The sequence below is a fragment of the Salmo salar genome, chromosome 12 (assembly GCF_965601325.2).
Source record: "Salmo salar chromosome 12, fSalSal1, whole genome shotgun sequence".
Lineage (NCBI taxonomy): Eukaryota > Metazoa > Chordata > Actinopteri > Salmoniformes > Salmonidae > Salmo > Salmo salar.
In genome coordinates this window covers 96601272-96615129 of record NC_138302.1, presented here as the reverse complement: position 1 = coordinate 96615129, position 13858 = coordinate 96601272, and the positions used below count along the sequence as shown (strand labels likewise).

Genomic DNA, 13858 nt, shown 5'->3' with positions numbered 1-13858 from the left:
TTAAAAGACTTTATTATAAAGACAATGAGCATGTTGGTTTTAAAGGGTTAACCTGAATTATTTATGTTTTAATATCAGTTTTCAGCAACACTAGCAGCTTGTTCACGGTCATCATCCCGCAAGGCACAGATAGAGAGGAGTTTGTTTTGATAGCCCGTCACTCCACACAGAGACAAGAGGGCAATATAAAAAGAAATGTCTGAAATGAAATAATATCCCAATAACACGGCATTCCTTTAGAATAAACACATCCAATAAAATAAAAAATAAAAACATCCCTATAGGGTTACATTTCATTATGTTTCCTTTGAGACAAGATGGGGATGCTACCTATGGCGATACATAGGCTATATTGCATTGTTTCCTTTGAGAAAAAAAAAATACGTTTGAAATTGAATTTGTTGCTGCAGACCATATTACTCTTGAGAAATAATATTATACACACAGAGACTTTAAAGCATTTCATTACTCTCTCAAACTTGAAGTGTACAATGTGGCCCTCACGCGCAGAAAGAAAACGGTCCCCAAACAAAGATAAATACCGGAGAATAACAGAAGCAAGTCTAACGGAAAATAAAAACCGATCTATTATTGGATACAAAACGAGCCAATATTCCAAGCAGAGTTACTTTCTTTATTCCTTTCACAATATCCTATAACTGAACATAAATTATAAATAGCCTATATTGTCGCATAATATTTGTGAGAAAAACTTTCCTTAGACATTCTAAAACATTCTTGCATAAGTGTATTTTTTTTACAAATATTTTTGTTAGAGCCAGAAACTGTTAAATAAAACATGCTCTGGTTCTCCCTGTCTTATTTCCGACTAGAAATGTGTTGCCAAGCATTGCATCATTCCTTTCATGTGACTCCCTTTACGCCCCGAATTCATCCGGGCTGCATCACACCTTCACGTCACACAAACTACCCAGAGTGGCGACAACCCGGCCGCCCTTTAGAGCCCGCCTTTACTCTACAATACAATTACCAATTGGATGTCGCCAAGCAAAATCATTTAGCGCGTAGATTACTATTGTACCATTTGGTTGTCAGTCATTTCATCATCAGCTAATGGGCTTCGGTTAAGTAAAAACTAAAAAAACTTCCCGTCGAGTTCGGTTGGCGTCACCATATATAAAGATCACCGGGAGTTCCCGAAAAATCACATTCAGTATCCTAAGCCGAACAATGGTTAACATGAGCTATCACCAATCTCAACTAAAATATATACACAGTCCGAATCCACGACAGTCGAGAAAGCGAAATAATAAAAGAAAAAGGGTAAGTGAATTTTATTCTGTATAGTTTTTTAAAAGTTGTTGATTGTCTTTTAGGGACTTCTATAGGAGTTCTAATTTTAATTTGGCAGCTGATCGTTTCTCTGGTTTCCCCTTTTGGAAAAGAATGTGAATGTTGTTTGGCAACTTTCCCCGTGTCTGTTTAAGGACAGCAGTTGCTGTGTGCAATTATAATTGACATTTGTTATATTTTTATCCAAGATTGAGGGATACATTTATCTGTATATTTGACTTTGACCCCCAAGTGGCGTTCTCTCTGCCACGAGCTCTCAGAAGTTTGACATAACAGAGACACGTTTACGTAACGTTTTGTTTCGGTTTTTATTAACTTATTATTTAATGTTATCAACGTTCAGGCTTTTGTTTGATCAATCTATAAGATGTCATTTATCCAGACGTTATATTTGTTTTGTTAATAGCCTATTATTAAATAACAAAAATAAACACTTATTTGTCTTGACAGAATAAGATCGCATGGCCATTTGGAGAGGATTTTTCATTAGAATAGATAGTACAGGAAGGTTTTCATTGTCTCATCCCTGTGTTTTGTACCCGTTTATAACGGAGGCTTTTGTTTCGCCCGTCCTGGACTCTGATTCCATGACGTAATGCCTTGGCTTGGAGAACGAGCAGCCTGCCACACCACATCCAGCCTGCAGTTGCATAAATATCACATTTCTGAAAATGTATTCTTCAAAGAATACATGATAGAAATATATAGATATTCTTCATGAAAGTATTTGGCAAGAATTGGGCTGCATTTATTGATTAATGTCTACTTGTCTATGGCATGCTTGCTGTGTTGTGGACACAGGTTATTTCCCGTCCACCAAGTGGTTTTTAAAGTACCTTTTAACTATTTCATGTCAAGGATAAACCTCTATTTTTAGAAGAAAAAAAAGATATGTTGCATGTTGGGAAGAGTGCATGTCGAAATCTATTTTTTCTTTTTCATGAGCTTGTGTAAATCCAAATCCAGTATGTTTTGATCGAAATAGAAATCACTTTGGACTGTGGCAGGAGGAATGACCGATTTTCTGATGATTTTACACACATATTATTATTTTTTTTTTACCAGAACATGTGAAGCCATAGCATAGTAGTTTGTCAAGTTATTGTATTAATTTCATCCACATAAAATCAGTTTTATAGGCCTGCGTTCAACCGTTTTTAACAATGCGTTGTCAGGTTGTTTATCAAGTTGAGTGCCTCAGCTATATTTCCAGTAGACATCTGTCTGCCGTTATAAAATATACATTTCTGTTCCTTTAAGCACATTCTAACATCTCCACACACTGTATTGAATAATCGTTGTATTAATTAATGCCATATATTCTTTCTAGACTTGTTGGGACAAATTATCTCCAACGACCAATTGCCAGACTTGATCATCAGAGACTTTCAGAAGGTGAATTGCGTTTCCTCATTCTGTTGATTTCGGTGTTGTTTTTACTGTTGGATGACAAGTTAACCTCATTATACTTATATATCAATGCATTTCTTTTCAAGATTTTAACTTGATAATGTTTGAAATTAAGTTTCACTACTATTCACTAGAGCTCGTGTTTTTGACAATAGAATTCTATATAAAAGACATTGGTTTGTGCAGTAGACTCATTTGTCCACCAAGTGCCACTATTTGACCATTTAGTGAAAAAGTGTCTGTTTTTAAACAATATAGAAATTATAATAGCGGTACTTTGTTCAATTGCTCATCTTCCTTCAACTCTTGATAATTCTTAACATATGCTAACTTAGCTGTGCAATAGAAAAGTCTCTCGTACACATAGCTTTCTCCTGAGTAATTTGTATATCGATCCCGATGCCTAGCCTACTGTAGAGAAACCATATAACTGTTCATGCAGAAGATATATATTAAATAATTATTTCCTCATTCTAAAACCGTCTCCATCTCCAGTCCTGGTCCAGTGTGTTCCAGCGTGTGGAAGACTATCGGTGTCGACTGAGTGACGGAGCAAAAGATGACTGCCGAGTGGCTTCACCTGCCCCCTCCGTACCCCCCCGGTGTGGGACCGCTGTGTGGTGCAGAGTCGTACCCCCCCGGTGTGGGGCCGCTGTGTGGTGCAGAGTTGGAGGCGTGGTATGAGGACCTGCAGGATATACTGGGATCAGACGGGGGCGGGGCCAAACCGGCGCGTGCCCCTCCCTGCTCTGAGGTCAGTTGAGATTTTAAAAATAGTTTTGATCAATATGGATTGATCTATCAACGATGACTGATTGATTGATGATCGTCGATGTGTTTTGGCTTTTGAATCAGTTGTTGGTTTCTTCGTCTTCTCTTTTTCATGATGCAACTCTTTCCACAGTGCTGATGTAAGAAGCTCCGTCGACATAACCGTTCCCTAACGTACACACTCTCCTCTTCTCGGTCCTTTCTCCTCTTCTCTGTCTCTTCTCCCTCTCTCGTCCTCTTCTTCTCGTTCTCTTCTTCTCGTTCTCTTCTTCTCGTTCTCTTCTCCCTCTCGTTTTCTTCTCATTCTCTTCTCCCTCTCTCGTTCTCTTCTTCTCATTCTCTTCTCCCTCTCTCGTTCTCTTCTTCTCATTCTCTTCTCCCTCTCTCGTTCTCTTCTTCTCATTCTCTTCTCCCTCTCTCGTTCTCTTCTTCTCATTCTCTTCTCCCTCTCTCGTTCTCTTCTCATTCTCTTCTCCCTCTCTCGTTCTCTTCTTCTCATTCTCTTCTCCCTCTCTCGTTCTCTTCTTCTCATTCTCTTCTCCCTCTCTCGTTCTCTTCTTCTCATTCTCTTCTCCCTCTCTCGTTCTCTTCTTCTCATTCTCTTCTCCCTCTCTCGTTCTCTTCTTCTCATTCTCTTCTCCCTCTCTCGTTCTCTTCTTCTCATTCTCTTCTCCCTCTCTCGTTCTCTTCTTCTCATTCTCTTCTCCCTCGCTCATTCTGTTCTCTTTCTTCCCTTTTATTTTCTCCAGAAGGAGCCGGAGTTCCTAGATGTTCTGGAGAACTGTTCCCTGACATGGCTGACAGACGGGGTGGGAGTGGGTGTCGGGGGGGAGGCGTGGGGGGGAGGTGAGGGGGTCCAGAGGGTCACGGTCCCGGAGGAGCCTCCTACCCACCCGCCCCAACACACCTCCCGTCCGAGTCCAGCTGAGGAAAGAGCGGAGAGGCAGGGGGACAGAGAGGGAGGGAGGGATGGAGAAAGAGGCTGCTCAGGAGGAGGGGACCTGTTACCCCCAGAGTTCTTTGAGTTGCTGAACGAGGGAGGGGTGGGCATGGTGGAGACAGGAGGGGGGGGCATGGTGGAGACAGGAGGGGTGGGCATGGTGGAGACAGGAGGGGTGGGCATGGTGGAGACAGGAAGGGTGGGCATGGTGGAGACAGGAAGGGTGGGCATGGTGGAGACAGGAAGGGTGGGCATGGTGGAGACAGGAAGGGTGGGCATGGTGGAGACAGGAGGGGTGGGCATGGTGGAGACAGGAAGGGTGGGCATGGTGGAGACAGGAGGGGTGGGCATGGTGGAGACAGGAGGGGTGGGCATGGTGGAGACAGGAGGGGTGGGCATGGTGGAGACAGGAAGGGTGGGCATGGTGGAGACAGGAGGGGTGGGCATGGTGGAGACAGGAGGGATCATGGTGAGCGGTAGCTACCACCATCATCAGCTTCATCATCACTCCGACAATGTCCAACAACCTGAGTCTCCTTCCGCCAGCGAGGAGGAAAACACCTGCATCCCCGACTCTCCCTCCTGCTCTTCCTCCGCCTCTCCGTCCACCTCTCTCAACTGCTCTCCTCCTTCCTCTCCTACTAGCACCTCGTTCTCCTCGTCTCGGCAGGACAAACGCAAGAGGGGCAACTCTCTGTCCTTCCCTTCCTCCGGCTCACACTCATCCTCCACTTCTGCGAAGAAGAGCAGGAGAGAGAGGGAGCAGGAGAACGAGAGGAAGGTACATGAGCTGACAGATCAGAACGAGAGGTTGAAAGCAGAGATAGACAGACTGGGAGAGGAGGTGCAGAGGACACGCCGAGCCCTGATAGAGAGACTAGTTAACACCAGGAAGTGAGGGAGGAAGGAAGTAACAAGGCAGAAAATGAACATTTGGAATAGCAGGTTGGCGGTGAAGGGTTTAATGCGGTGGCGACTTTGAAATGCATTTTAAGATAGCGTTAAGAGAGAAACCAAAATATATATATGTTTTCTTATATACATATATATGTTTTAAGAAGAAAGTTAAATTATACATTTTCTGAAAAACTGTATGATAAAGTCAGAAGGAAAAGGTAGATATAAAGAGCGAGCGATGGAAGAGCAAGTCAAAGGAAAACCATGGAGAGAAAGAACTGTGGCAGACGTAGTGACAGATGGACATACAGGTGTAAAGTAACGGAGGAAAAGGTCCAGAAGGTGGATGGGTCATGCTCTCTGTTGAGAGGTTACTGTATCTACATGTAGGTGGGTTAACTAACGTAGAATGATTGGGTCGTTTAGATCATTCAGTCATGTGTAGAGTTCAGTATGAAGTACGGATGGGTTACATTCAATTAACCCATTGGGGCCTTTGATTCCAAAATGAAGGAATTGATTCGGAAGCATCTACCTATGAAGATTGTGAACCAACACCTATCCCAAGCGTTGCATGGGTCACGTTCATTAAGCATCAAATGGAAAGATCAAAGTGGGACTACATTGGACAAAAAAACATTTGTTTAGTTCTGTTGCAAAACATTTTAAAACGTTTTCTGTTGCGTGCCCTAATGAATGCGATTCTGATTGGGAGTTTTACTCGTTAAGCCTAGTGAAGTGATTTGTATGAAGTAGGGATTAGTAAACATTCTGATTTGTTTGGGGGTGTCGGCATTGATTCCAAAATTACGGCTAATTGAAAAAACAATTCAAGTGATTTTTCCCCATTGCTAGGAGTTATTGATTGGGGGTTCGGTAGGAATTTGTATTGATCGGACTCAAAAACCATCAACAAAGCGATTCTGACAAACTTGTGTTGGACTCATTCCTAGTATGAAGGTAGTGAACTAAAACAAGGAGAGTGCATTTCACTGTCACGGCATCCTTTATCTAGCCTGGTTAAACCTGACTGAATGCTAAGCCTACCTTTGTTTCACTGGGAAGCCACCGTGAAACGTAGCTAAAATTGTTTGAATACCAGGCTATCCCTTATCCGCCAACCTCAAATCTAAGATTAATCCTAAAGACTGCAGAGGCCATCAGAGATAATATTTATTGTCCAGTTTGTGGAGGAATATAGAGCTCAGGAAAGTTTGTCAGTCAGTAACTCAGTGCTTATATAAGCTGTTACGGCTTTACTGTGCGTGGATAGTTTTACACCTAGAACGTGGATCGTTTTACACCTAGAACGTGGATCGTTTTGCACCTAGAACGTGGATCGTTTTACACCTAGAACGTGGATTGTTTTGCACCTAGAACGTGGATAGTTTTGCACCTAGAACGTGGATAGTTTTACACCTAGAACGTGGATAGTTTTACACCTAGAACGTGGATCGTTTTACACCGAGAACGTGGATCGTTTTACACCTAGAACGTGGATCGTTTTACACCTAGAACGTGGATAGTTTTACACCTAGAACGTGGACCGTTTTGCACCTAGAACGTGGATAGTTTTACACCTAGAACGTGGATAGTTTTACACCTAGAACGCTAATCTTTTTCTATCAAATAGACTGAATTTAGTGGTAGTAATATTTACAATGTAGAGCTCTACCCTGATTCACATATATATATTTTATATACTCCTGTATTATACCGACACAGTTCTACTGAAATAAAACCTTTACTGTACCCATATTGACTCAACATTTTACTGTAAATGATGTATCGGTCAGTGGTTGAATTAGAGAAACACTAACGTGCTTGTCTTTTATTTCGGTTAAATGACAAAGGAAACATTTACTTTGCTATTGTATGTTTAGAGTTGCAAATAAAATCCTTTAAAACCATTTTAGTGTCTTGGAAAGTCTATTTGATTGAAATGTAAAGTGAGATGCATATAAGGTCCAAACAAATGCTTTAATCTTTGAAAGTGACAAATTAAGAAAATAATACAATTCTGAATTCATTTATCACAGAATAAAAAATTTCAAAAATAGTTATTTTTAGCAAATGTGGTATTTATTTGATTGAATAAATGGGAATATGTAAAAACATGACTTCTCTTTTTTTATATAACAATATTATAATATTATTACACACACTGACCTGAACTAATTGCTGCATAGTGACAGTAGAACCGTAGCCTGGTGGCCATGTAATCATTTTATTTCTCTTCATGATACCGTGCAGTAAAAATAACGGGGAATCCACCTAGCCATCAGCCTACTAGAACCTGCTACTTTCAGTAAAGAGATGTAGAAATAGTTTGACTGAATATTTTGTAGCAGTTTTCAATTCCCCCCTCTTCGATTACTGATCTTTCCCATTACTCTGTCCCCATAAGCAACACCACATTGTCTTCTATCCTGCCACAGATCTGTTTATCTCACTCTCATGTTTCTTCTTATTATTCAAATCTTGCCTCTACTTCTCTCATTTGTCCAGCCTCTGTCGGTCTTCTCTTTATATCTAATCACTTCTTCTTGCCTTTTATCAACACTGGTTCTGGGTGTTTTCCCTCAGCCAGGGAGAGCTGTTTCTTCAGTTCCAGTAGTTTGGTGACCTCTGCTCCAATCACAGCTTTCTCTGCCTTCTGGCCCTTCAGGGTCCGGACCTTCTCCCCCTGGCAGAGAGCAGACAACAGGTTAGACTGACATCATTACCAACTAGGACCTTCTCTCCCTGGTAGAGAGCAGACAACAGGTTAGACTGACATCATTACCAACTAGGACCTTCTCTCCCTGGTAGAGAGCAGACAACAGGTTAGACTGACATCATTACCAACTAGGACCTTCTCTCCCTGGTAGAGAGCAGACAACAGGTTAGACTGACATCATTACCAACTAGGACCTTCTCTCCCTGGTAGAGAGCAGACAACAGGTTAGACTGACATCATTACCAACTAGGACCTTCTCTCCCTGGTAGAGAGCAGACAACAGGTTAGACTGACATCATTACCAACTAGGACCTTCTCTCCCTGGTAGAGAGCAGACAACAGGTTAGACTGACATCATTACCAACTAGGACCTTCTCCCCCTGGTAGAGAGCAGACAACAGGTTAGACTGACATCATTACCAACTAGGACCTTCTCTCCCTGGCAGAGAGCAGACAACAGGTTAGACTGACATCATTACCAACTAGGACCTTCTCTCCCTGGTAGAGAGCAGACAACAGGTTAGACTGACATCATTACCAACTAGGACCTTCTCTCCCTGGCAGAGAGCAGACAACAGGTTAGACTGACATCATTACCAACTAGGACCTTCTCTCCCTGGTAGAGAGCAGACAACAGGTTAGACTGACATCATTACCAACTAGGACCTTCTCTCCCTGGTAGAGAGCAGACAACAGGTTAGACTGACATCATTACCAACTAACACCTTCTCCCCACTGAGGGGTCAGGTGTAGAAGTGGGTAAAAGTTAGCTGGCTGAGGGGTCAGGTGTAGAAGTGGGTAAAAGTTAGCTGGCTGAGGGGTCAGGTGTAGAAGTGGGTAAAAGTTAGCTGGCTGAGGGGTCAGGTGTAGAAGTGGGTAAAAGTTAGCTGGCTGAGGGGTCAGGTGTAGAAGTGGGTAAAAGTTAGCTGGCTGAGGGGTCAGGTGGAGAAGTGGGTAAAAGTTAGCTGGCTGAGGGGTCAGGTGGAGAAGTGGGTAAAAGTTAGCTGGCTGAGGGGTCAGGTGTAGAAGTGGGTAAAAGTTAGCTGGCTGAGAGGTCAGGTGGAGAAGTGGGTAAAAGTTAGCTCACTGAGGGGTCAGGTGTAGAAGTGGGTAAAAGTTAGCTGGCTGAGGGGTCAGGTGGAGAAGTGGGTAAAAGTTAGCTGGCTGAGAGGTCAGGTGGAGAAGTGGGTAAAAGTTAGCTGGCTGAGGGGTCAGGTGTAGAAGTGGGTAAAAGTTAGCTGGCTGAGGGGTCATGTGGAGAAGTGGGTAAAAGTTAGCTGGCTGAGAGGTCAGGTGGAGAAGTGGGTAAAAGTTAGCTGGCTGAGGGGTCATGTGGAGAAGTGGGTAAAAGTTAGCTGGCTGAGAGGTCAGGTGGAGAAGTGGGTAAAAGTTAGCTCACTGAGGGGTCAGGTGTAGAAGTGGGTAAAAGTTAGCTGGCTGAGGGGTCAGGTGTAGAAGTGGGTAAAAGTTAGCTGGCTGAGAGGTCAGGTGGAGAAGTGGGTAAAAGTTAGCTGGCTGAGAGGTCAGGTGTAGAAGTGGGTAAAAGTTAGCTGGCTGAGAGGTCAGGTGTAGAAGTGGGTAAAAGTTAGCTCGCTGTAGCCGTTCACGTAATTGAAACTTAGTTCTCTATTGAAAAACAGTGGTTTGCTTGGCGCAAATGCCGGTATTGGGCGTGTTATGTGAAGTCGGGTCATTAATACCAGCTAGATAGTCATCACTACCTCAAGCCCACCCATGGATACACGGACATGATTTGAAATGCAATGGTTGTGCCACTTTACGCATGACTACCGTAATTTCCGGACTATTGAGCGCACCTGAATATAAGCCGCACCCACTGAATAAAAAAATATATATATTATTTTGAACATAAATAAGCCGCACATGTCTATAAGCCGCAGGTGCCTACCGGTACATTGAAACAAATGAACTTTACACAGGCTTTAACGAAACACGGCTTGTAACAAAAATAAATAGGCTTTAACGAAACACGGCTTGTAACAAAAAATAACTAATTAGCAGTAAACAGTAGCCTACCAAGAAAGTCATTGCTCCAGACCAAGCTCCCGTGCAGCAGCTCTATTTCCTTTTCCAACAGCCAGATCAATCGCCTTCAACTTGAAAGCTGCATCATATGCATTTCTCCGTGTCTTTGCCATGATGAGGGTGACAAAATGACTACCGTAATCAGAATGATGGGAAGTTTGAGAGCGCTCGATTTAATCTAAACAGTAAACAAAAAAGTTGTTTGACCTTAACCCGTTTTGCAATTTCACTGGTCTAATGAAAGCTTCATGCCGCCAAAAAACTGAGCACGTCACAGAATGTGTTTAAAAAAATAATAATTTTATTTGAAAGCGGGAAAAACCATATATTAGCCGCGTCTTAACCGCGAGGTTCAAAGCGTGGGAAAAAAGTAGCGGCTTATAGTCCGGTAATTATGGTATGTCCCGGATGCCATAGTAACAAGACATTTCTGGTGAAAATCATGTCTTAGGGGCCAGTTATTTCATGGTTTAATTTCATTGTTTCACCCCTAATTTCTGATTCGTTACATTCGTCCCCTCATCTTACCTGTTCTGCCACAGCCAGTGTTAACTCTCTGGCTCTCTCAGCGTCAGCACCGTTCACTGCAGTCTGAGCAGCAGGATGTGAAGCTGGGCTTGGAGCGGGCTGAGCGTTCTTCTTGCCTTTTATCAACACTGGTTCTGGGTGTTTTCCCTCAGCCAGGGAGAGCTGTTTCTTCAGTTCCAGTAGTTTGGTGACCTCTGCTCCAATCACAGCTTTCTCTGCCTTCTGGCCCTTCAGGGTCCGGACCTTCTCCCCCTGGCAGAGAGCAGACAACAGGTTACACTGACATCATTACCAACTAGGACCTTCTCTCCCTGGCAGAGAGCAGACAACAGGTTAGACTGACATCATTACCAACTAGGACCTTCTCTCCCTGGCAGAGAGCAGACAACAGGTTAGACTGACATCATTACCAACTAACACCTTCTCTCCCTGGTAGAGAGCAGACAACAGGTTAGACTGACATCATTACCAACTAGGACCTTCTCTCCCTGGCAGAGAGCAGACAACAGGTTAGACTGACATCATTACCAACTAGGACCTTCTCCCCCTGGTAGAGAGCAGACAACAGGTTAGACTGACATCATTACCAACTAGGACCTTCTCTCCCTGGTAGAGAGCAGACAACAGGTTAGACTGACATCATTACCAACTAGGACCTTCTCTCCCTGGTAGAGAGCAGACAACAGGTTAGACTGACATCATTACCAACTAGGACCTTCTCTCCCTGGTAGAGAGCAGACAACAGGTTAGACTGACATCATTACCAACTAGGACCTTCTCTCCCTGGCAGAGAGCAGACAACAGGTTAGACTGACATCATTACCAACTAGTCAGTTAATTAATGAACACCTTCTCACCGTGGACCAGAAAGAATGTAGAATGGAAGAGTCCGTCATCAGGACAAATATCATGTTTCGCTATTTGATGAAGAGGTAACGTGAGCATACACAATATCCCATATTGGTAACATAGGACGTCATACAAACATGACATTTTGGAAGAAAATCATGTACTTTGTAACTGGGGCCAGTTATTTCATGGTTTAATTTCATTGTTTCACCCCTAATTTCTGATTTGTTACATTCGTCCCCTCATCTTACCTGTTCTGCCACAGCCAGTGTTAACTCTCTGGCTCTCTCAGCGTCAGCACCGTTCACTGCAGTCTGAGCAGCAGGATGTGAAGCTGGGCTTGGAGCGGGCTGAGCGTTGACATCAGTCTGGGCTGCCGTCTTCGGCTAGAATGGAAAGATGGGTTTTCAGATGTTAAGCCATTTTTCTCCAACAATCACTAGTACATTTCACTCTCAGAAAAGAAACATTTGTTGTTAAGAAATCTATCACACAATGTTATGAGTTAATGGGAACAAGAAAACTAAGAAATGTAAATTCCTTCTGAAAAATAATTTAAATAAAAGCACACATTTTCTTATTTTATCCGGAGCGATAAAATCGAATTGTTTAGTGTGAGTTAGTGAAGACAAAAGGGCCACACATGAATGGAACACCAATATGGAGCGTTAACAGTGTTTACAGTAATATGGAGTGTTAACAGTGTCTACAGTAATATGGAGCCTTAACAGTGTTTACAGTAATATGGAGCGTTAACAGTGTTTACAGTAATATGGAGTGTTAACAGTGTTACAGTAATAGAGCGTTAACAGTGTCTACAGTAATATGGAGTGTTAACAGTGTTTACAGTAATATGGAGTGTTAACAGTGTCTACAGTAATATGGAGCGTTCGTGTCTACAGTAATATGGAGCGTTAACAGTGTCTACAGTAATATGGAGCGTTAACAGTGTTTACAGTAATAGAGCGTTAACAGTGTCTACAGTAATATGGAGCGTTAACAGTGTCTACAGTAATATGGAATGTTAACAGTGTCTACAGTAATATGGAGTGTTAACAGTGTCTACAGTAATATTGAGCGTTAAGCGTTTACAGTAATATGGAGTGTTAACAGTGTCTACAGTAATATGGAGCGTTCGTGTCTACAGTAATATGGAGCGTTAACAGTGTCTACAGTAATATGGAGCGTTAACAGTGTTTACAGTAAAATGGAGTGTTACCAGTGTCTACAGTAATATGGAGTGTTAACAGTGTCTACAGTAATATGGAGCGTTAGCAGTGTCTACAGTAATATGGAGTGTTAACAGTGTCTACAGTAATATGGAGCGTTCGTGTCTACAGTAATATGGAGCGTTAACAGTGTCTACAGTAATATGGAGCGTTAACAGTGTTTACAGTAAAATGGAGTGTTAACAGTGTCTATAGTAATATGGAGTGTTAACAGTGTCTATAGTAATATGGAGTGTTAACAGTGTTTACAGTAATATGGAGCGTTAACAGTGTCTACAGTAATATGGAGTGTTAACAGTGTCTACAGTAATATGGAGCGTTAACCGTGTTTACAGTAATATGAAGCGTTAACAGTGTCTACAGTAATATGGAGCGTTAACAGTGTCTACAGTAATATGGAGCGTTAACAGTGTCTACAGTATTATGGAGTGTTAACAGTATTTACAGTAATATGGAGTGTTAACAGTGTCTACAGTAATATGGAGTGTTAACAGTGTCTACAGTAATATGGAGCGTTAACCGTGTTTACAGTAATATGGAGCGTTAACCGTGTTTACAGTAATATGAAGCGTTAACAGTGTCTACAGTAATATGGAGTGTTAAGTGTTTACAGCAATATGGAGCGTTAACAGTGTCTACAGTAATATGAAGCGTTAACAGTGTCTATAGTAATATGGAGTGTTAACAGTGTCTACAGTAATATGGAGTGTTAACAGTGTCTACAGTAATATGGAGCGTTAACAGTGTCTACAGTAATATGGAGTGTTAACAGTGTCTACAGTAATATGGAGTGTTAACAGTGTCTACAGTAATATGGAGTGTTAACAGTGTCTACAGTAATATGGAGTGTTAACAGTGTCTACAGTAATATAGAGTGTTAACAGTGTCTACAGTAATATAGAGCGTTAACAGTGTCTACAGTAACATGGAGCGTTAAGAGTGTCTACAGTAATATGGAGCGTTAACAGTGTCTATAGTAATATGGAGCGTTAACAGTGTCTATAGTAATATGGAGTGTTAACAGTGTCTACAGTAATATGGAGCGTTAACAGTGTCTACAGTAATATGGAGCGTTAACAGTGTCTACAGTAATATGGAGCGTTAACAGTGTCTACAGTAATATGGAGCGTTAACAGTGTCTACAGTAATATGGAG

At 42.2% G+C, this 13858-nt stretch overlaps 2 protein-coding genes across 2 annotated transcripts in view; one reads left to right on the top strand and one right to left on the bottom strand.

Annotated features, from left to right (window-relative positions):
* The first annotated feature begins 1084 nt into the window (after positions 1-1084).
* ddit3 (DNA-damage-inducible transcript 3) lies at positions 1085-7242 on the top strand. Its single transcript, XM_082959495.1, has 4 exons — positions 1085-1284; positions 2645-2709; positions 3220-3478; positions 4245-7242. The coding sequence occupies exons 3-4, from the start codon at positions 3284-3286 to the stop codon at positions 5331-5333; spliced, it is 1284 nt and encodes a 427-aa protein (XP_082815621.1). The 5' UTR covers positions 1085-1284; positions 2645-2709; positions 3220-3283; the 3' UTR covers positions 5334-7242.
* A 51-nt stretch (positions 7243-7293) lies between these two features.
* The window catches only part of mars1 (methionyl-tRNA synthetase 1), a 67397-nt gene continuing 60832 nt past the window's right edge, over positions 7294-13858 (bottom strand). The window contains 3 exon segments of the mRNA XM_082959494.1: positions 7294-8018; positions 10626-10877; positions 11726-11860. Coding sequence (XP_082815620.1) covers positions 7869-8018; positions 10626-10877; positions 11726-11860 — 537 coding nt within the window. The 3' untranslated portion in view covers positions 7294-7868.

What these genes read in the sequence shown, in the direction of transcription:
- ddit3 (XM_082959495.1), top strand. Translation starts at nt 3,284, where the DNA reads ATGACTGCCGAGTGGCTTCACCTGCCCCCTCCGTACCCCCCCGGTGTG. An exon ending in GTGCCCCTCCCTGCTCTGAG is followed by an intron (nt 3,479 to 4,244) that starts GTCAGTTGAGAT and finishes TATTTTCTCCAG; the next exon opens with AAGGAGCCGGAGTTCCTAGA.